The sequence below is a fragment of the Ruditapes philippinarum genome, unplaced genomic scaffold (genome assembly GCF_026571515.1).
Source record: "Ruditapes philippinarum isolate M1 unplaced genomic scaffold, ASM2657151v2 ctg11004_1_1_1_1, whole genome shotgun sequence".
In the NCBI taxonomy this organism is placed as follows: domain Eukaryota; kingdom Metazoa; phylum Mollusca; class Bivalvia; order Venerida; family Veneridae; genus Ruditapes; species Ruditapes philippinarum.
In genome coordinates this window covers 1,170-24,325 of record NW_026865373.1, presented here as the reverse complement: position 1 = coordinate 24,325, position 23,156 = coordinate 1,170, and the positions used below count along the sequence as shown (strand labels likewise).

Here is a 23,156-nt window from a genome sequence, read left to right as displayed (position 1 = left end):
CGAGCTAACTTTTGTCGAGCTTGAAACTATGACCCCGTCTTCAGATATAGGGTCTTTCTTAACGTACATTGTATGAATAAAAAACTCAATTTCAGCTTCTATTCTCTGTTAATTGTCTACAATATCTGTAATTTTGACTTTTTTGAACATTTTGCTCATGGTCCTTAAATGGTATTGAACTGATTACTTGACAATTAACTGCGCACTTTTGTCGTAAAAAGTCTTCCATTGTGACATACCGTAATTAATATACCCATCACCAAGATGTTTTTTTTATATCAAATATGAGTTTTTTTTTAATTTTGCCCCTCCCTTCCCCGAATCTCGAGTCCCCTTCCCCTGTGCCTTTTTACTTTGTGGGCCTTTTAATCAATCAATTATTTGTTTTCTTTGATTTCCTTATCGGCAACTATTGTTTCTCTTTAAGTTTCATTTATGTGATTAACCTGTCCACCGTCTGCCTTGTACCCTGTCCTATTTTTGTCTGTTGTCCTCCAGGGCTTCTTGCTGCTGGTTCATGTTGCTATGTCGTTTTGGGGTTGCGATTTTGAGGTTTTCTTTTTGATCTTGTTTATTATATTTTGTCACAGACAAGTCCCCTGCTGGGTAAACGTTGTCTGATTCCCTGCCTCCAACCTGTAAATGTGAACATTGACATTCAACAAAATGATTTTGAAGTTGGCACATCAATGTGAATGAGTCATGTCTATACAATGATAAGGAATTTGGTATAATTTTGGAGAAAAACCTCAATCCGAATCTGCAACTTTGTTTTCGTTGCTCAAGCGTCATGATTTGCAATTTACATTTTGAAATAACGATCTTTATTGAAAATTGAATATTTGAAAAAATTATCAAGGTATTCATAAAGGTATTTGTGTGGTTTAAACATGATTTGGTTCGATCTCATTCTCCGATTTTAAATAAAGCTCATCATTCTAAAGAATAAATTTAAAAATCTTGACAACACCTACCTTCTTGTTCTAGTACTCACATTTAGCTTTAACAAAAGTCTTTTTAGAGAGGTAGAGCTGTGTTTTGGAGGATGTGATATTCTTACCATTTACAATTTTAACAAAGCTTTAAATAAAGATCCTATATATGTAAATTCTTGAAAAGAGTGATCCCTTGATAGTATAGAGTAATAAAAACAAAGCAAAAAATTGACAATGCAGACTCGGTTTTATTAAGTCTTTTCATAGAAGATCATGTAATGTGCAACATCTCTCAAGCCCCTTGCACGACTTTGAATGGTATTAAAACTTTAACTGAAGAAGTATTACAATAAATGATCTCGATGGTCAAGAAGACATTAACATAAGATTCTTGGCAACTTGTTATGGCTGTAACAAAGCATATGACACCTGCTGAACATGTGTGTATAACATTCTTGAAAAACACATCAGAATAAGTATTTCCAAAACATTTCTTACCCGCTATTCCAAAACCATTTTTACTCTGTTAAAGTTCCGGAAAGTTTCATACACGGTAGTTCCATCAGCGGTCATTAAGTCAAACCTTAATTCCGTTTCTCCTTCAGAAGCCATTTGTTGTAAATACTTCAGACCTGAGAGGTACAATAGTGTATAATTTCGTTCACAATAAAGTTTCAGTTTCGGAACCAGTTTGACTATTCTATTTGCATTGTAAATGTTCAAATAGTGCTTGATTAGCGCTTTAAATGTCGTAAACATATTAAAATATTTCTTGCCGATAAAATGACTAAAGAAAATTTTCTTGACCAATTGACAATATTGAATATTGGAAATGTGAGAACAAAGATATACATTGAATGCCGACTTGAACGGAACGCAGGCATCGGCAACAAAGTACGCAGCCCACAGATATGGACCATCTTACGTAGCCAAAATTCTGTATTCAAGTTGCCAAATTTACCTTCCAAGCTAATATAATTTACGAGTATTCAATATTTGTTCTAAATTCAAACAGTTAAAAGATAAACATTGATAATTTTCTTTTTGAAATGTTAACAATTCAATAATTTTTGGTATATTTAATTTTGGTCTTTTCCAAATATATTTATTTATAAGCTGTTTTCTCAAAACATTGTACTGCGGACATTCTAAGAATACATGAAATTCATCTTCTAATTTTGAGCAAATACATTTTTTATTATTATTAGGAATGGCTTCAGGTTTAAGCCATCTACCGGTTTCAACTTTTAATCTATGTGAAGACTTCCCAAACTTTTCAATATTAACCACTGACAGATATGATTTAGAACCAAAATCACAAAATAATACATAACTTCTTGTTCTTAATGAATCTATTAGTGTTGCATACCAATTTTATATAAATCAGTATCAGTTAATCTTTGTTTTACTACTGCTTAAATATACGAGGGGAAGTAAGAAAATATCCGGACTTTTGATTCGTTCTCGAAAACCATTCAACATTTTAAAAAAAAATCTTTCTACTCTTTTTCAAATATTCCCCACCTACGTCTACGCACTTTTGCCATCTTCGTGGGAGCTTTTGTATTCCCGCTGTGAACCATGACGTAAACTATGTTTAAGGTACTGTTTAACAGCAGATATCAAAGCCGCCCTGGTCTTATATTTCTTTCAAACAAGCAATTTTTTCAGTTCTGGAAACAAAAAAAGGCACGGGGGGGGGGGGGCGAGGTCTGGGCTATAAGAACGGTGAGACAACAATTGCCATTTGTAAGAGTTGATAACCTCCACTGTAGCTGCGGCGGTATGGGAGGGGGCGTTATCGTGAAGAAGGAGGACATTTTTCTGTGCTAACCTGGGACGCATTTGCTTCAGCTTTTCTCTGAGATTTTTCAGAATTACTTCAGAATAGTACTTGGCGGTGACAGTTTGACCTTTTGTCATGAAATGAGTAAGTATCATTCCTCGTGAATCCCAAAATGCAACAAGCATGACTTTGCCAACCGAAGGAGACAGCTTAAACTTTTTAGGAGGTGGGGAACCAGCTCGTTTCCACTGCTTTGACTGAGCTTTTGTCTCAGGTTCGGAATAATGAACCCACATCTCATCTCCAGTGATAATGCGGTTTAAAACCCTATCTCCTTCACAATTAAAACGACTTAAATGTTCTTTTGCATTGGTTACTCTGGTTGCCTTTTGAGTTGCGGACAGCTGTCTAGGCAGCCACCTGGCACTTACCTTGCTCATGACTAGGTGATCGTGTAAAATCTTGTGTGCCGATGCTAAACTTGTTGGCTATCTCCTCCAAAGTTACTCGGCGATTTGCCGATTTTTGTTGACAAAAACTTTAACATTTGCTACCATTGTAGGGGTCACCGCCTCAGCTGGCCGCCCAGTCCTAGGCCTGTCACAAACACTTGTTCTGCCTTCACGAAACTGAGAAACCCTGTTGTAGAAGGTTGAACGTGATACACATTTATCAGGTAAACTTTTTAAGTCTCTGAAATATGTTGCAGGGCTTTTCACCTTCTGCAACCAGAAACTTTATTACACTAACAAAGAGCCCATGATAGACGAAACACCTATCATATACCAGAGGGCAAAATACTGTGTATACACAACTATCATTTAAAATAAACTGACCACGTTATAGGCGAATGAATGTAGTTTTCACCAATATATAATGTGTGGATATAGCTGCAAGTGGAAAGAGAAGAGCATGAAAAGTTCGGATATTTTCTGACCGTCCCTCGTATTTACATCTCCAAAACCCTTATTAATTCATACTTCATTGAAACTTAAGGATTGTAACAAAAACATAACAAACTTAGCCCAGGACATTGCATTTGGTTTAAGTTCTAAATCTCTACACATAATACACAACTTTGACATATTGACTGAACAACTTTTAATCAGTATTTTGTAACATTAACAGCTCTAGATGTCATTCCTAGTTAATAAAAGATAAAATTGATTTATGTTTGTCTTTTATCTCCTGACAACTTAGATGTTATATTTATATTAAATTTCTGGGATCCCGACTTCTCTACATGACGTCACACAGTTAAATTCAGTATCGGCGGAAGTCTGTTCACGCAAGTTATCATATGTGGCGGGATTTTCCGAGATTTGAGGTACATCGACAAAAAAGACGAATCATTTTCTACTTATATAAGAAAAAATAATTATTTATTCTTAAACGTACAATACACACGTTTCCATACAAATATTTCTCCGATGAAATTCCCTGTCGGCAATGTAAACAATAATTCACAGATATCGCCGAAGTTTAACGAGAGTGCAAAAATCAGAGACGAAGCGCGCAAAGATTTTTGGGTCTGAATTTGTCTATATCCGGAGCTTCTTGATTATCTTGTGAGACGATGAACGCAAGAGTATTATTTTATATAATAATTTTTATAATATCGGATTCATTTGCTTCTCATACAGGTATGCCTTTATTTCTGTTTGTTTTATAATTGAATTGTTTCACTAAAAGCATAGGTTATTATCCTGTATATCATTTATATTATATATATTACATGTCTACGTACCCGCTTCCCGTTTATATACTATGACATGACACAAAAATGTTTAAGAGCGGCTTATAACGTTTTGGAAGCCAGAACTACGTGCCCGCGAGGGGTTTGAAATTAACGGAAGATAGATCGATATAGGAACTATTTTAGCAAATTATTACTAAAATTATGTTTAAAAATTATATACTATAAAAATTACGAAAAAAACCATTTGTGCAATTTTTCAACGACGGTTTCCCAATAATAACTCTATATACATGTATAATTAGGTGTGCTTATAAATATTTGCTTAATTTAGATTGCTCTTAAACCCTGTGCTAGTTATTAATAGACTTGGGTTATCCAAGTCTATTAATAACTCTAGGTGTGCATTTTAATATTTATTTACATTTGCATTGTTGATCGCATACACCCTGTGCTGTGCCCCTCTCATGATTAACTCTCAGAAAAACAAAATACTTTTTTACTACCAACGAGGAATATAAAAATAAATCTCTCTTTTCGTGCATTTTTGCTAAATCTCAAATATATTCATAACCATACTTCATAAACTATTTTAAGCTGCTAATATAAACCGTTGCTATTTATAAACGGACTGTCACTCGATCATTTGTGGGTCAATGTTCATATGCAAATATCTTAGTTTCTAAGTCAAGTTTTGGGAAACAATCATTATTATACTCTAAATGAAACCAACCAACTGAACATATTTCAAGTTATTTTTTATGACTGTATTAGGGCTGAAATACCGATATTCTATACAGGTACCGTAAAGAGATTTTGATTGGGTGTTACGTCACAGCGACACATTATAGGTCATATGGCGACGTTCCAGCTTTACTGGTGGAGGAAGCATTATCTCCGGCACGTACGGGCACCTGAGTAGAACATTCAAGGTTCCGTAAGCTAGCTGGATAGCTTCCTCACATGAAAGAATCCAAAGTCCCTATCGGGATTCGAAACCACAGCGGCGAGGGACAAGTGGTTTGAAGTCAACGACCTTAACCATTCGGCCACGGACGCCCCTTATTCTGGATTTAAACACATAGTTTGTTATTTATCTGCCGGTGTAACATTGAATTTGACCCCGTTGAAAATTTACCCCCATGATTAGAACAGAACAGGACATACATTTTATTTCTTGGTTTAAGCATAAAAAGAATACAAAAACCACATATAATATATAAATGACACATGACATGAATATATGTAATTGAAAAATAATGCAAGTAGTATAGGTGACTCTTTAACCCCACGACTGCACACGCGCGGCGGCGATTTTGTTTTCTATTTATACTAACTCATTTGCATATAAAAATGACCTTTATACACATGCGCGGTGGCCATTTTGATTAACAGATGCGCGGCGCCATATTGGATTCTATATTAAGAATGACATCATCGTTCTATTTTTAGAATGACATTATCCTTCTATTTTTAGAATGTTATCATCCATCTATTTTTAGAATGACATCATCGTTCTATTTTTAATCTCCCGAAAGTATACGGAGCTGACTCGTATACTCGATCTAGGGCGTGAATCGCGGACATTGAAGGTCAGGTCCTCGGCCCTAGAAGGCGTTTTTTTTCTTGATACATAATGTCAAAATTTATCCAACTGAGTCTATTTAGTGGTCATTTTGAAGAGTTAATAAATTAATCAAATAAAAAGAAAAATATTTTCATTCGTATAATGCAGGTCGGGGAAACCACATCCTAGACATTAGGGCGTCTTTCTTCCTGTTCTTTATTAATACACGCACAGGGATTAACTTGACATAAGACGCATTGTTAATCCATCCATCCTTAAATCAACACACGCTAGACGTAATGGCGACTTAAAAGGGATTAACTTTGGCATCTCAATAGTCCTTTGTTAGTGTATTCGTCTCTAAATAAACACGCGTCAAACATTGCGGCGACTTTAAGGGGATTAACTTTGACAGTAGAATAGGCTATTGTTAAACCATCTGGTCTTAAATAAACATACGTAGGAGATTAACTTTGATATGTTTCCTTTTTATTGTCCGTCATCCGCTCTTAAATCAACACACGCCAAACCAAGTGGCGACTCTTTGACAGTTGAATGGACCATTGTCCGCATATCCGTCCCTAAATAAATAGACGCCAGACAGAGTGGCAACTTGAAAAATTTAACTTTGACAGTTGAATGGACCATTGTCCGCACATCTGCTCTTAAATCAACATACACCAGACATTGTGGACATTCTGAATGGATTAATTTTGACACCTGAATAGCCTAATGTCCGTTTTTAAATGAGTTGAAAAGGTCATTCGAACCGGTCATGCGTATTAAGGAATGCAAAAAACTTAAAAGAGTCATTTCGTTGCGAAACGCCGAGGAGTCAACATCGTATGTATGCATTTTACGCATTTTATGCATTAAATTATTTTACAGTAAAAGTCCTTATTAATATTTTATATAGAAACATTATTTGACAGAGTCATAATATCGAGTTAAATTGAAAATTAATTTCATATATTTTGTTATATGTTAAAAAAGTGTATAAAGAAACACATTAAAATGAATAAATTAATTATCTTATTCATTGTGTTATAGAGAGTCAATTAGTCAGTCAGTTTTCAATTATATCTTATTACTAACGCATTTTCTTTTATAAGGAATGTTTATAGAAAAACACATTTGAAAAAATATATTAATATTTAGTCAGTTTTTAATACTATTTTTATAAATAATGCTATATGAATAATACAGACTTTTATTCAAATACAAAATGTCCTAATTGAAAGGTAAGTCATTTTATTCATTCATATTTTTTTTATGGATACATGTGTATAATTTTCACTTGAAATATGACCTGACCTTCAATGTCCGCGATTCATGCCCTAGATCGACTATACGAGTCAGATTCCGGGAGATTAAAAATAGAACGATAATGTCATTCTAAAAATAGATGGATGATAACATTCTAAAAATAGAAGGATAATGTCATTTTAAAAATAGAACGATGATGTCATTCTAAATATAGAATCCAATATGGCGCCGCGCAGCTGTTATTCAAAATGGCTGCCGCGCATGTGTATTAAGGTCATTTTTATATTCAAATGAGTAACTATAAATACAAAACAAAATGGCCGCCGCGCGTGTGCAGTCGTGGTGTTAAAGAGTCCCCTGTACTACTAATGCACATGGAGACATCAACTTATTATTATCATTATTATCATTATTATTATTATCATCATTATGTTTTGTAATGTCTGATCACAATGATATATTATTTAATACATATTCAAATTTTACATGTATGCGATACGTTGTATTCACGTAGATGTATAATTTAAAAGTATCATCCCGTAAAATAATTAAATAATATAACGGTAAGGCTTTCAGACAGTTTTGAATCAATTAATGCAACAATTATTAGAAAAAATACATGAACGAAAAGGCACTACCCGCACACATCTTAAAAATATAGATTTACTCTGAGATTTAGGTGTATTTTCACTGGAAAATATTTCATAATTTTCGTTAATTCTTGTACTAGAGTTTTGAAAGACATATTTTATTTGATTACGTAGTGTACATGTTGGATGAAGTTTGAAAAAAAGGTTTGATAGTTTGAATTAATAAAAAAAGTACATATGAAAACATTTGGTTGCCATGGTTACCGGTCATTCAGCATTCTTCAGTGGCTTTTATTGCATTTTAGAATTTAAATAATAATATTTCAAATTATTTTTATTCATTGTTACGTTATGTCATGTTGTCGTGAGTTCCCCATGCCTTTAAAACATAGCTCTCATGATGGTCATTCTGTCTGCCATCTTCCCCATATTGCACGAATATCAATAAAAGGACAATTCAAATTCATAATAAAGTTTCCTTTTAAAAGGAAAGGCTTGCACAGCTGTGCCTTCATCCCAACCCTTTAAAATTGTTTTTTTTGTTCGTTTCAATTTATTATCACATTTTTTTTAATTACGGTATTTGTATATCTTAAAGGGTTTATTAAGTTGTTTTTTTTTAGTTTTTTTTGGAAAACCGAATATTTTTTGTCAAAACGATTTGAAATATAATCTCTATTATATAAAACTAATAAAGAAAATGATCAATCGTAAAAATACTAACGTGATACTGAAGGAAAACAAGTGTGCACATTTCATTTCCCCTTTTTCGCAGCGAAATCATTCCTTTGCTTTATAGACAAGTAAATGCACTAAAATACTTCGTTACGTGGTACCAATTAATAAGCATTATCAACTATGTTACATAGATCAGCACGTGGCAAGGTTAATGATATGCATGGGCTATTTTTAGATTACCTCACCAAGAAGTTGAATTGCGTTCAGTAGATCTAAATATAACTCGATCATGCGTGATTTGGTAAGCAGGACCACCCTTTGAAGACGGAATAATACTACAGTCACCATTCTCTATTATATAAAACTAATACAGACAAAAAACAATTATAAAAGAAACTAACTTTTGCGTCTTGAAAAACAATTGAAACGGAACAATTTCGTTTATAATTTATTAAGGTTAAAACCGATAAATCAAGTGAAAATAGAAATCCTATTTATATAAACAAACTGGGATTACCGAAGTAACTAAAATAGCTTAGAGTTCCGTAATATTACTTCGTCTGATTCCGCAGTATGACGGAATCGCCCGAATTCTCACGATTGCAATCGGAACTACATCGGCTATTATCATTAATCCGAAGAGTGACGGAAAAGGCCGAAAAGTTGCGATTGGCACGATTGCAGCTGGTTTCCCGTTCAATCATGCACCAACAGATGTAAGCAGGAAACCACCTTACCGGAACAAGTTTTCAAAATGAAATGGCCAAAAAAATATTCAATAAGTATATTGTATAGATCATATGTATATTAGTGTTCATCCGTGCTGTTCTACAGCAATTAGTGTTTGAAATTATTTTTTGTCCAATGAGATGGCAGTATTTTTCAAATTTTGAAAGAATTTATTTAAGTAAATGAGCTTTAAACAACCAGTGCTACTAACCAGGTAAATCGAATGAACTGATAAACCGACGCTATTCCGCATGTGTGCCTTGGAGGCGGAGCTACAGGGATATTGTTTTTTTGTTTACATTGAGATAGACGCTCGTCTTACGATATCGTGAAAAAAACATAGGATTAAAGAGAAAGTAGCCGTGAAAACAAACATTTATTAAATTACCTTTTCTCTCCTGAAACAAAAATTATATGTAATAGATGGTGAACAGTTTCAATTTGCACGTTTTAACTGAAAACATTACTGGTTTCCTAGCATTTCGTTTTTTATGCAAACCGCAGTTAAAGTAGTGTTTTGAAGTTTTGCATGTTGTTGAAAGTGATATTATTCCAATTCAAGGGTATACTGTAAATGAACGGGTGAAGATCGAAAGAAGTTTTCATTTTGTTTTAATCCCTTTCAATTTGATAATAAAGTTCGCATAAAAAAAATAAATAACACACAGGTCCAAATGAAATTTCTGTAAAGATCCATTAGACTTTACCTATAACTCTTAGTTTATAAAAAAAGTGGAGGAGTCTTTTTTAAATCTTAGGCGTATTTATAATTTTATCCTTAACATTTTCCAATATCAACTGTTGGTCAAACACTATTTAATTTTTGAAATATAAAGTCAATTCAGCTCAACTTGACTATGTAAATATGAGCATAATGTCACTTTAAAGTTTCCTTAGAGAGTTTGTGACATTTAAAAAATAAACAACACCTGGGGAATTCTAGCTTGAATGCCCATGTGCAATAACTGAGGCCCCATTTTGGGTAAATCAATACTTTGAACAATATTCAGACCACATGGAAAAGGTTGGGAAGTTCGGTTTTGTTTTGATAAAATTAACATGACTTACTGGTACCGAATTATATTCACAAGCAAACGGGCCGAAAACTGCTATGAGATTTTGAATAAAAATGAGAAAAGGTGTTACATCCAGGTTTATATTCCAATTAATACTTAAAGTAAAAGAGCAAAATTGAAAACAAGGTAATGCTGGATAGGTACATAACTTTGTACTAACAAATTACTCGTCCGTAGATTTCATTTGTTCAAGCAGTAAACACGATCCATCGTCATGAATGCGAATTCCAATGTCCTTATAAACATCATAACTATAAACATTAAACATAATAATCCTTGACCTTCACGAATTAAGTAAGACGGTAAAAGATCAGACGTCGCCGATATTGACAGGCATGATTTTTGTGTTTCGGGGTGTCAATCAATATCGCGTAACGAAAGAGGGCGGAGACATGTTGAGAGTATACAAAAATAATCTAAAACACTTAGCCGGTTAAAATTTATTATTAGGCATTTACAAAATAAATTGTCGCGCCTGGCCAATTTATTTTTTGTTAAAACGTACTAATAAACTTTAACCTATACATGAAAATTAATCCACAAAATTTTAATTGAAAATAGTGTTTATGATAAATGAAGGGAAATAACTTTCATAAGAAATATTTAGGCATTCACTCCCCTTCAATAATTAACAATAATTGAATTCATTTCGTTGGACAACAGTTTGTATTTCATACAAATAAATAAATAAATAAATCCTTAAAATTTGTAGACATTTCTAAAGTTGTATTTTTTCCACCGTGCGCTTGACGTTTTTTTAATATGTTTGTTTGAATATACATAACCAAAGTTGTATTTCTTTCTATTTTGATTACATGCCGACTATGACAAAAGCGCAATGAGAACTGGACAATGAATAATTATCCTAACTTAGCTAGAAAATTTGCTCATTTCGTGAACAAAACACCATTTTAAGATGCTATGGCAATATTTTAACAAGCTTTTTAAGAAAATTTACTTAAAAAAGTAGATACAGCCTACTTGACAACTTGTAAATTGCTGAGTTTTACATGGCTAGAATATTAATTTTAAAACAGAAATGCACATTTCGCCACTCACCCTCTCGTAGTGTTATTTATCTTGACGAATGACATTTAGAAAGATCTATTTCGAAATTCCGCATATAAGTAATTGCAAGGACTCGATGTTCTTGTTTCTTATTTTTCATGATTTTTGAAGTTTTGAATTTAGCATCGCATGTAAAGTGTTGTAAATTCATTCTATGAGTGGTAAATGGGTAATAACTAATGTGATATCTTTTTAACGAAATAACTGAAGAAGGTAGTCACTTTAATACTAGCAGACCCACTTAGATAAATGAATTAATATCCATGACAGGAATACAGAAATATTACTGTTTCATGTGTATGACCATATATAGGCATGTTAAGCTATACTATTTTATCACTTATCAATATCTAAGAATAGCCTGTCTATAAAGTTGATAAGTTTTCAACGTGGATCATTTTTTTTTCACGTGTGTGTGGGTCAATAAAAAACGCGAAGGAGTCAATTTTAAACGTTGAAAATTGATCAAAATGGGGTCATTTTCATCGGGTTTAAAATTTAATGTTTCACCGGTATGCAATACAGTTTAATATATATGGGCGTGATTATGGGGGTTGGTATACGTTCTGACAAGAGTGTTTTTTTTAAACACTTATGATTATTTCTAATCAAAAGATCGAATATATGTACAGTATAGGTGGTAGTCAATGATGAAAGACTAAAATAGAAAAAAAAATAGATTTCTTAATCACCAAGTCAAATGTCATGGAAATGTTGTTCTTTATTGCAGAGACGACAAAATGAAATTCTTCAAATCTTCTAAAAAAAAAGAACTTATTTTTTCTTAAAAGAAAAACCCGGCAGATATTTAAAGAATTTTAAGTGATGTTATCAGCAGTATTTATATATTCATCATTTAAAAGGAAATAAAACCACAGACTGGACTTGACCAAGCGTCTTCAATAAATATCAAATATAAATGCTCAGGATATCATCTCTGAATGTGGTGTAGTTAGTGAATGAAAATGTGTAATATTTATATAACATAATTTTCCCGGATAATTTTCTCACCTTACACGTAGAACTTATAAACAATTTATGTTTGAGAGACGTAGCTTTTTATGGTGGAACATGCCTATCAAATACATTTTTGTAATTCAATGTTGTTTAGAATTTTATTGTTGAACGAATTAAACATCCTAAAACTGCGAAATGTTGTGTCCGCGAAATATCTTAAGTAAAAATATTATTGTGATAATACGGATCACTTGGTAATTATGAATAAAATAATGAAAATATTGTTGTTATCCAACATGTGTATACTTGATGACACATGTTAACACTTATGTGTTGCATTTTGTTATGTTAAAACTTAAAAAAAATCTTTTTCTTCTTAGCTTCAGTAACAGACACCAAGACAAAATGTAAACCATATAGAGCTTACTTATTCTGGGACATCTGCAGTAATGACAAAATATTTTACACACAAAGAAATGCTATAAGTAAACTAATAAAAGACATGCCAAATGGCTCTTTAGCTCATCTCACACTCATAGGAGCAATTTCTGAAAAAACTATCGACATCTTCATAGGCAAATCAGAATGGCAGAAAATTATTTCACAACTTGGACCTGAACAAGAGAGTATGAAGCGAAAAATTCATTTCAAACATATAAAAGGAGCTATAGAAGGAACCCGAGGTCGTCACGATTCTCAAGAAATGGCAACGTTGATTTTCTTTGTATTGGACAAAGATTCGGAAATAGAGAAAAGGGAAAGGATTAAACAATATTTGGAAGACAAAGTGACTTACGTAATGTTCACAGGAGGACAAGATCTGTCATTCACTTTTGTCAGTATTGCCACTGACGGAAAACATAAATTTAAACTGAGCATAAGTGAAGACAACGACATAGGAGGGCTTCTGGAAGTTGTATCTAAAGGTAGGATACCGTCCATGAAACTGTGTCTGCAACATTTTCAATTTTGTCATTTTGGACTTAAGGAATTTCGTTTTTCTCTATTTTAGTGGTGGTGAATGTAATTAAGCTATCACCCAAGTCCTTTAATTTAGTCTGCCTAAGCAGTACGTAGTTATATAAGTGCACTTTTAATGTTTACTTTTAGATTCAAGGTTGTTGTGTGGTACGTCTTACTTCTGGAACAGCAAAACCTGTCATAGATGTTCGTTTATATGCGGTTCTGATAAATCGGAATATTGCAGACAAGAGTGCCCATGTAAGTACATGATGTATTTTGTTTTATTATTTATAAGCTTGCAAGATAAACCATTCTACTGACTTTCTGGTTTCCATGTCTATATCTCTTTTAAAGTTCTTTGTCTCTAACATTTAGGCCTTGTTAATATAAAAAACATGTTTATGTCAACAGTCATCTGTTCTTGCAAAATGTTTTAGAAATACAACCTATGCTGTCCGGTCACAACATCTTTTATTTATATCATTCGGTTTCTTGACATAAATAGCGAGGGCATCCGTGTCTTTCAGACACATTTTAGTAATGCAAATACATTGTGCTACCTTTCAAGCACCGTCTACATTTCCTACATTTATAAACATAAACTTAACATAAATCAAACTAGTGGTTAGTATATAACTTTTCGGGGGAAAAGTTAAGTTTGTAACTTCGATCAGCATTTTTCTCATCTTTAGTATTCTGACTATGCTCCCTTAGCAGGTTATTAAATACACCAGCTGCCATTACTTTAAGTAAAAAAGTATACGGCAATTCAACCTACGCACAGGAGAGTACATGCTGACATACGCTTTTAACCAAGCAAATAATTATCATTTGATACAAAAATATTTAGTTTGTGTGTTCAGTTCTACAATAACTTTGTTTGCATGTTAGCTAATGGATGCGTTTTACTTTTATTCTTTTATCTTTTGTAGATCATGAGGGAACCAAACAAAGTATTCACAGATATTGCGACACTGCTTGCTCACAAATAGCCGGCAACATGTGTACACAGCAATACATTTTTTTACCTATCCTCGTTATATGTGTTTCCTTGTCCTTTGTATTATAGTATACGTCCACTTAAAAAAGCAAGAAAGTCGTGAACAAGAAGAAGTTCTTCATTATTTACTTAAATGTTCTCAAGCACAATTAACACTAGAAAACAAGCATTTGTTAACTGCTAGAAATTTACGGCATTTTGTACTAAGAAATAACCTCTGTCAGTAAAATTGTATCATAAGAAAATGACCTGCTTTCAGGGTACGGAGTTTTGGCAAACAGAGTATTGCTCTCGACCCTCTTTCATGTGATGTGCATATTATGATAACACCGTCGTAACTATACGTGTATGTGATACTCTTTAAATCTGTCTGATTTCCTTGCGGTGTAATCTCTTTGATATTTATTTTAGAATAACACACTGCAATTCTTATAAATTTAAGTGTTAAATTAATGTTTAATTTTCAACATTCCTGTTAGTTTAGGTAATCACATTGTTTATGATATTTTGTGTCATGGACCACAATGGTTGTAACGGGAAGTTCAGTCCATTCTAACGGTGTGCACTGTATAAATATATTATTATGTTTTAAATTACATATCTGTTAAGAAAAAAACATCTGTCATATAACATTTTAATAACAAACATTTACTTAATTTCATCAACCTATCTTCCAATTCATTGATTAAATATAGTAGAATATGTGATACATTGTATATCTTATGTCCAAAATAGACTTTTTAACAATAGGGATCTGAATCATTTTGAATGCCATCCTAAAATAATGAGATAATTAAAGAAATACGAAAAAATCTTAAGCTAAATATTAATTATCGTGTACATTTTCTATACATGAAACAAGGAAGTTATTTGGTCTTTATAGAACAGTATTAGATACCTAATGCAGAACTTCAATTCTGACAGGTATTAATTTAATTCATGGGGTGTGGCAACAAACCCTACCCGGAGACAACATTTTAATGATCAGATTATGATGTGTGTGGGTTTTTTTATTAAGATATATTTGCAAATATACATGTACTTTTTCGTGTTAAATGAGGGAAAATATGGTTATTTTACAGTTTTAAAGGTTAATATTTCGATTCTGAATGGTACGAATTCTTTATTTTGTCTTCTCGTTTTTTCACTAATGTTCAGAAGTTTATCTAGACAATTATTATATGAAGTTGGTATGAAATATCTACAAAAGGACACATTTACCAGAAGATGAAAATGATAAATGGGCAATCGTACTATTTTTTTTATTCGAATACACCTGATAAGGAAAATAATTTCACTCCATACCAGATAGAGATTGTTTGTTTGTTTTTAATTGTGTATGTATGTTTTTGTACTTCTTTGTTTTTGCTTGTTTTTGTTTGTTTTCTTATATTTTTTAAAATGACAGTATTGATGTAAATGATATAAATATCTTGCCTTTATTTTGAAATACATGTATAACAAACTAATATTACAATTACTTGATTATTAATGATTATATAATATTTTGTACATTCACACAAATTATTTAAGGCATGAGGGGCCTCAAATATTAAGATATATGGATACTCCATTGATAGATGGCAATTATGACCGTATTCTTTAATCCATCCTCGTTCTATTTTATCAAATCTGACATATACCTATTTCAGTTTACCAAAATAAAAAGAATTTCATAAATGCATTCTTTGGTTCTGTTTCTTTTCATTTCATTTCAAAAACATGATTCTTTCTTGCTATTTCTAAAATTAGATAAAGAAGAAAATAAATTGTTGTTCTATGTAACTGATACAAAAGTTGAACTTAAATCGCAAATATTTTTCAAACAATATGGTAATAACTTGTATTTTTAACATTTGTGCCAAGAATGTGATAACGTTTAATAATGTAAAGTTTTAGATTATTTTTGAAACTTTGTCAGTTATACATCCAATACCATGGGTGATACTTCTAATCTTCGAAAAGCCATTCTTCTATACTTCTAATTATATTTGAATGTGAAAGCATGTTAAATAGCTGGTAAATTTGGATGGGATCAAAGATAAGGCATGTGATATTTGACATTCCTATAAAATCCAAATATTTTATCAGAGAATACATCAGTTAGTTGTTACATTCATTCACATTAAGTTTTGCTTTTGAATTTTGTTCATTATCATAATAGTTTGGGTTAGGGACTAAAGATTAAAGACCTATCACAGTTATATAACTTTATGATAAAAACTAGTCTATAATATATGTTGTAAATAAAGTGTAATGTAGTAGTAATTTATATGAGCAGCCAGTTGTTGTTCAGATATGTGAACGAATCTAGAAGATCACTTATGAAATAAGTTCGCAAAAAAGTAATCTTGTGCAAAAAATTGTCAGACACTTCTAGTCTTTCAAAAGTTTCTTAAGCCATTTTCAGATACACATAATGTATGTCTCATATATTCAGATATATGTCTCGATGCTGCAAAAAAGTTGTTCATATTATAAGAGAGACACTTAAATTTATAGCTGATATCTACGTGTATAGTGTATAAAAGCCGGGCTGTTCATGAACCGTCATCTTCTCTTTTAGTAATCATCACATTTGTTTGTTATTTATTGTAGAATGTAGTGTACATTGTATTCAGAACCAGTGCACATAGATATTGGTTGGCATTTAAAGTAAAATTGTTTGATGTAATACCATATACAGAGGTGTCTCCTGCATAATAGTATCATTGAATTATGTAAGTACATTTATATAAACAATAATTCTCATTGAAAATCAGATTCTAACTTTGCCATTGTTAACGAATTAATTTTAGCATTTGTTTTAGCATTTATATTTATGTTCGTTATATTAAATTTATTCATAGACATATAGCTTCTACTTATATAAAATATTGTTCAGAATAATAAAGACTTATTCTTCATTCAAGTAAAACAAAAACAATGATATTTGAAAGGAGATAGAAATAATTAAGATTTAGATAGTATAATGGTAATAATTGTTAATAAGTTTTCTCTCTCCATTTGCGCATCATCTTTCAAACACACCAAGTCACAAGAAGTCATCTACAAACATATTTTACAAAGATCTGCAGGATATGTAATTAGATTCATTTATGATCAAGACATTTAATCATTTTCACTGATGAACAAACCTGAGCATGATAAAAGACATACTATTTTATTAAAGTAGTTTTTTTGTACAGAAATATCTTTGTTAAATACAATGCAATTCATAGGTTACTCAAGTCTACAAGTTTCACCAGTTTTTGTTTGTTTCATTGCTGTCAAGAAATCACCCAGACTTCCGTAACATAGTATGTTGCTGGGTTGTGTTCAGGGATGCCTTCATTGGATACCACCCTTCCTTGTTGATCTTTGGTTTCATATTTGCGTTAGTTTCAATTTTATAACCTACTTATCTTTCTATTTTTACACTCCCTCCCATTTTCAATTCCTTTAATTTGTGTAAACTCTTACCATTTTACCACAGCCTTCAAGATTAACATTTAAACTTCGAGGGGTTACTTTATTTAATTATTTAGTGCTATTCGATATTATTACAACCTCTCGATGCCTTCCTATTTTAACACTCCCTCTCCCTGTACATTTCCTTGTCTTAGCGTAAACCGTAACTATTTAACTTCACCCTCTAAGATTCACAGTTAAACATCGAGGGTTACCTTATTTAGTTGTTAATTTCTATTCGTTATCAGTACAACCCCTCCATGTTTCTTCTTTGTGCTCCCCATACCCTCGTTCTCTTTGGAGTTATTCTGGGTACGTTTGTGGTGGTCATGTACACTGGTTTGTCGGGACTCCATTCTGTAAACCTGGCTCTGTCTAATTGATAATTGTCCACATATTTTACAATTTGCGCAAAATATGATATAAGTATTGTGTTGAAAACGAATATCAGTTTTGTTTGTTTGTCATATTTAACATACTTTTAGCAAAATACTATAGCCAATCATCTAATATGTTATATATTTATGTTAATATTTTATGTTATTTCATTCTTCATTGCTTTTATATTTCAGATGACTCAATATTACTCGTAGTATTACTATTGCTTGTGATAATTATTGTATTTTTGGCTTGTATGAAAAACCATGATTTGTAATGATTTCTCATTATACATATATGTCAATAGTTTTTTTGTCAGAACAGAAGTACTATGTTGCATATTTGTATTACAGTCTTTGCAAAACAGAAATATTGAACATGATAGAAAAAACATGCTCAGTCTGTAAAACATTGCAGATTTTAAATATGACCTTTGACCAAGTCTACAGTTCAAACTGAAATGTTCTGAAATATAGTCATGTGAATAAACATCGAAAGTCATGTACAATATATTTTTAAGAAAATGTATTTTTGACGATATCTCATAAATGATTTGTGAGATTTTATGTTACTTATTCGCTACTGATTTTGTATTATTTCTTACACTTAAGACTTTGCAAACTTTAATGTACAAACTGCATGCATATTTTTAAATTTGAAAATGTTTAGACTATGTAGTAGACACGGATAACAATACGCGATTGGTATAGTTGTTTAGGCGTTATTCTGTCAACAAATTTAGTTCTCAAATAGCTTCAAGAACATTTTTCTTTACAAATAATTCCTTTTTTATTCTGTTTCACTTAACATTAGGGAAGAAGTTGAATTACTTCATACAATTATCTGTTCTATATGTAATAATGGCTGTGCAATTTTGGGAGTTCCTATCAATCCATATATAGAAAAAGTTTCTTATTTATCAAAACAAGCGTTTATCTAACAACAATGGCAACTATACACTTATATTGTGAACTTGACATAGGGCATCTTGATATTTCAAGGAAGCGGCGAGTTTTAATACCTCTGCTTATTTATGTACTGATAAGATATTGTGAAGTACATTTTGTATATTAATAAATATTTGTTTTATGTATGATTTTTATTTTAAAGCAGCACACCTCCAGATTTATGCTAATTTTCATGAAAATTTTGAAAATGTATTAAAAAGTATAATATTGTGAAGTAATCAAAAGGAAGCAATAAACACATTATAAATGGCAATTGTAACGCATGCAAATTACCAAAAAGATGTCAAAATGTGCAAAAATAGCCCTTACTGCGTTAGTAACAAAGTAAAAATATAGCTATAAATCTTGAAAAATCAGCCATTAAGTGTTACACATAACATGTAATTTATTACTTAAATCTTGAAAATATTTACTTTTCCTAAAATCTCTTCAAACATTTTTCTCAAGTTAAATCTTATTGAAATATTTTTGCTCATCTGGAGGCATGTGGCTTTAAAGATTCATGAGCACTTACTTTTTATTGAATGATCTAGATTTTGCTTATTTGTCAGATAATGTTCTCATGTATACTAGTAATTGACCATTTTTATATAAATATAACAGTATTGTAATTTTGTGTTTGTTAAAATTATAGTTTACCTGTGTTAAAGCAATTAAGTGAGTTATTAGAAAGTCCAATCAGAATTTCAGACTTTTTTCTTAAACAAAATATAATGGCTGTACAAATTAAGGGACGCACTCGTCTGAACACGAAAATATCTGAAAATACAAAAATAAATTAAATTGATACAGGAACGGTTTGTTACACTGTAACTATAAAAATATATCATTGAAATTCCTAAAATATCGGTATGCAATCCTCTTATATTTATATGTAATTATGTGCCAATGTAAATAAACATACATACAGCATTATCCAGTCCGTTTTCTATGTCCATAAATTTACATCACAGTGACATTGATACAAACTGAAAGAAGTAGAGAATGAGTAATGTTTTGTCCTTGATTGCCCACTGTATCGAACTACCAAAATTGAATGCCATCCGAAATATCATTACCTTTGACCAACTGTTCAGAAATCTAGATCATTTTTCAAGTTCACTTCCAGTCAATCTGTATGTTATGTTAATTTTCTTTAGACGGAATGAAATGTTTTAGTCATAGTTTTTTAAATAATGATAGTAAATTATGCTTGCATAAAATCACTTTGTTGAACTAGCATTATAACAAATATATTGTTAACCCTGCACTAAATTAATTATCTACCTTATTTTCTAATAAGGTATATTTATCTACTTGACTTAATTACTGCTAGCTCTGCTTGGCAAGGTCTGTCCGTAACAAATGTGGCAAGGTAAGACTTTCCTGTCAAAAGGATGAAGACCAGTTGCTTGAAACCAAGGAATAATGTTTTCATGCGTGAATGCACGTGGAAATGCCTTCCCTAAATTCTCAGCTACATCATAAATAGACATTGGCTGTCCAGAGTGAGAGAGTTGCGAACTATCACAAGCAGTATTGTAGAATGACTTAAGCGATCCATAAACAGTTCTGTCAAGTGGCTGAATTTTATGGCTTGTAGGTTAACGGTAAGTATTTTCTCACACCTTTTCCCATTTTTGAACCCCTTTTCACCCTATTAGCCCTTGTCCCTTTAATTCCAATATGAGCCCGTTATAGTTATAGTCACATATGCAGGAACCCTATTTGATGTGATACCACCATCCATATCTGTGTACGGCTTTGCTGATGACCACATTGCTAGTCAACGCTTTCGACCAACTTCAGTGACCAATGAACTTAACGCTATAAAGCAACTTGAAGACAGTGCTGGAGTCATCAATGACTGGATGAATGCCAACAAACTCAAAATGAACACCACTAAGACAGAATTCATTATGTTTGGTAGTAAAGCCCAACTTGGTAAATGATCAATTAAAGAAATTGATATCGCCGGTGATAAAATTCAAAATGTCAGTGTCATAAGATACTTAGGTGCCTACTTAGACGAGGGCCTAAGATTCTCAACACATGTTAAGACCAAGTGTAGAACTGCCATGTTAAATTATTTGAGAATAAAGAGCATTCGCAAATATCTGACTCAGGACGCCACAAAAATCCTAGTATTGTCGCTTGTAATCTCACATTTGGATTATTGCAACGCTATATTGTTTGGCATTTCAGAAAGTGAGTTACAGAAATTACAGCGTATCCAGAATATGTGCGCTAAACTTGTTTTGCAACGCGATAAATATGATAGTTCCAAAGACTCTTTGTTGGAACTGCATTGGTTACCAATTAAAGCTAGGATCAATTTTAAAATACTATGTACAATGTATAACTGTTTTATGGGCAATGCTCCGGTTTATCTAACAGAACTGTTACACAAGCCTGTCATAAAAAGATCAAATCTCAGATCTGTTGATAATATGGATTATTGTTTTGCTGTCCCCTTTAACAAAAGGAAAACATTTAACGACAGAAGTTTTAGTACCGTTGGTCCAACTCTCTGGAATAAATTGCCTCTGTATATAAGACAGTCTTCGACTTTGGACATGTTCAAGAAAAATGTCAAAACCTACTATTTTAGAGATTTTTACGCATTGTTTTAAGATTGTGAACAACTATCTCTTTTTTTTTAAAGTTTTTAATACTTTATATTTTACACGACTGATATCTTTAACATATTTTTTTGTAGTTCATTTGTCATGCATATGTGTTTTTTTTATCTATATTTACATACTTTTATTATCCTTTTGTACAACGCAATTGAATATGTATATAGAAATAGGCGTTTAATTAAATAGATCAGTTTCAGTTTCAGTTTTTATTATTTCACACATTACGTATCCTTCTCTTCCTTTCGCTGTCCACTCCCGGATTTGGTTTGGTGCCTTTTGGGTACCCTGCTGTGGTAGCTTGGGTGTGTCAGGGGATGCGTCCTGTGAACGTTGCCTTTGCCTTGATCTTTATTCTCATTTTGTACATACGGGCAAAGCCAATATAGTCTATAACATCTATAGATATATGGCTCTCATGATTATCTGTCATCAGTAAAACAGGATTTTCTTTTTGAGGAATGACAATTCTTGATGAAATGGTCAAGCCATTCCACATACAGCTTTTTGTCATCCATCCTGTTTAGCTACGCCTTTTGTACCAGCTGGTGCCCCATCGATCATATATAATTAAAGGTCTTGTAGTTAAATCTTGAGGAAAATCAAGAAGAGTGGGATTGAGTTCTAGCTATTGCATTAACTGCGCCATTCACGGTAACTAATGCCTCCATTTCAGCAGGAGTCACCTGACTAACTTGTTAACAGCCCTTTTACAAATTGTTAGATTATTATATGGCACTTCATGAAACCATAACATACTATGTTACGGAAGTCTGGGCGATTTCTTGACAGCAATGAAATAAACAAAAAATGGTGAAACTTGTCGACTTGAGTAACCTATGAATTGCATCGTATTTAACAAAGATGTTTCTGTACAAAAAAAAAATACTTTGATAAAATAGTATGTCTTTTATCATGCTCAGGTTTGTTCATCAGTGAAAATGATTAAATGTCTTGATCATAAATGAATCTAAGTACATATCCTGCAGATCTTTATAAAATATGTTTGTAGATGACTTATTGTGACTTGGTATGTTTGAAAGATGATGCGCATATATAAAGAGAAAACTTATTAACAATTATTACCATTATAAATCTAAATCTTAATTATTTCTATCTCCTTTCAAATATCATTGTTTTTGTTTAACTTGAATGAAAACAAGTCTTTATTATTCTGAACAATATTTCATATAAGTTATATTTTTTATATTTTTTTTAGAGAATCAACAAAATGATTTCATTAGAAATTCAAATTTTAAGAAGAGATATTGGACAAGCAACTATTATAAAAACAGACAAATAAATTCAAAACAATTACATAACTTAACAAAAACTCAACCATGATATATGATCTATCTATATATCTTCCATTAACGTCAAACCCCTCATGACGACGTAGAAATGTCTTTGGGTCAAAAGAGCAACAGTAAA

The 23,156-nt window shown here is 32.0% G+C and overlaps 1 protein-coding gene across 1 annotated transcript; it reads left to right on the top strand.

The window, feature by feature from the left end:
* Window positions 1–4,219: 4,219 nt before the first annotated feature.
* Window positions 4,220–19,202, top strand: LOC132728767 (uncharacterized). Its single transcript, XM_060714439.1, has 4 exons — window positions 4,220–4,364; window positions 12,735–13,274; window positions 13,459–13,569; window positions 14,244–19,202. The coding sequence occupies exons 1-4, from the start codon at window positions 4,298–4,300 to the stop codon at window positions 14,378–14,380; spliced, it is 855 nt and encodes a 284-aa protein (XP_060570422.1). The 5' UTR covers window positions 4,220–4,297; the 3' UTR covers window positions 14,381–19,202.
* Window positions 19,203–23,156: the final 3,954 nt, after the last annotated feature.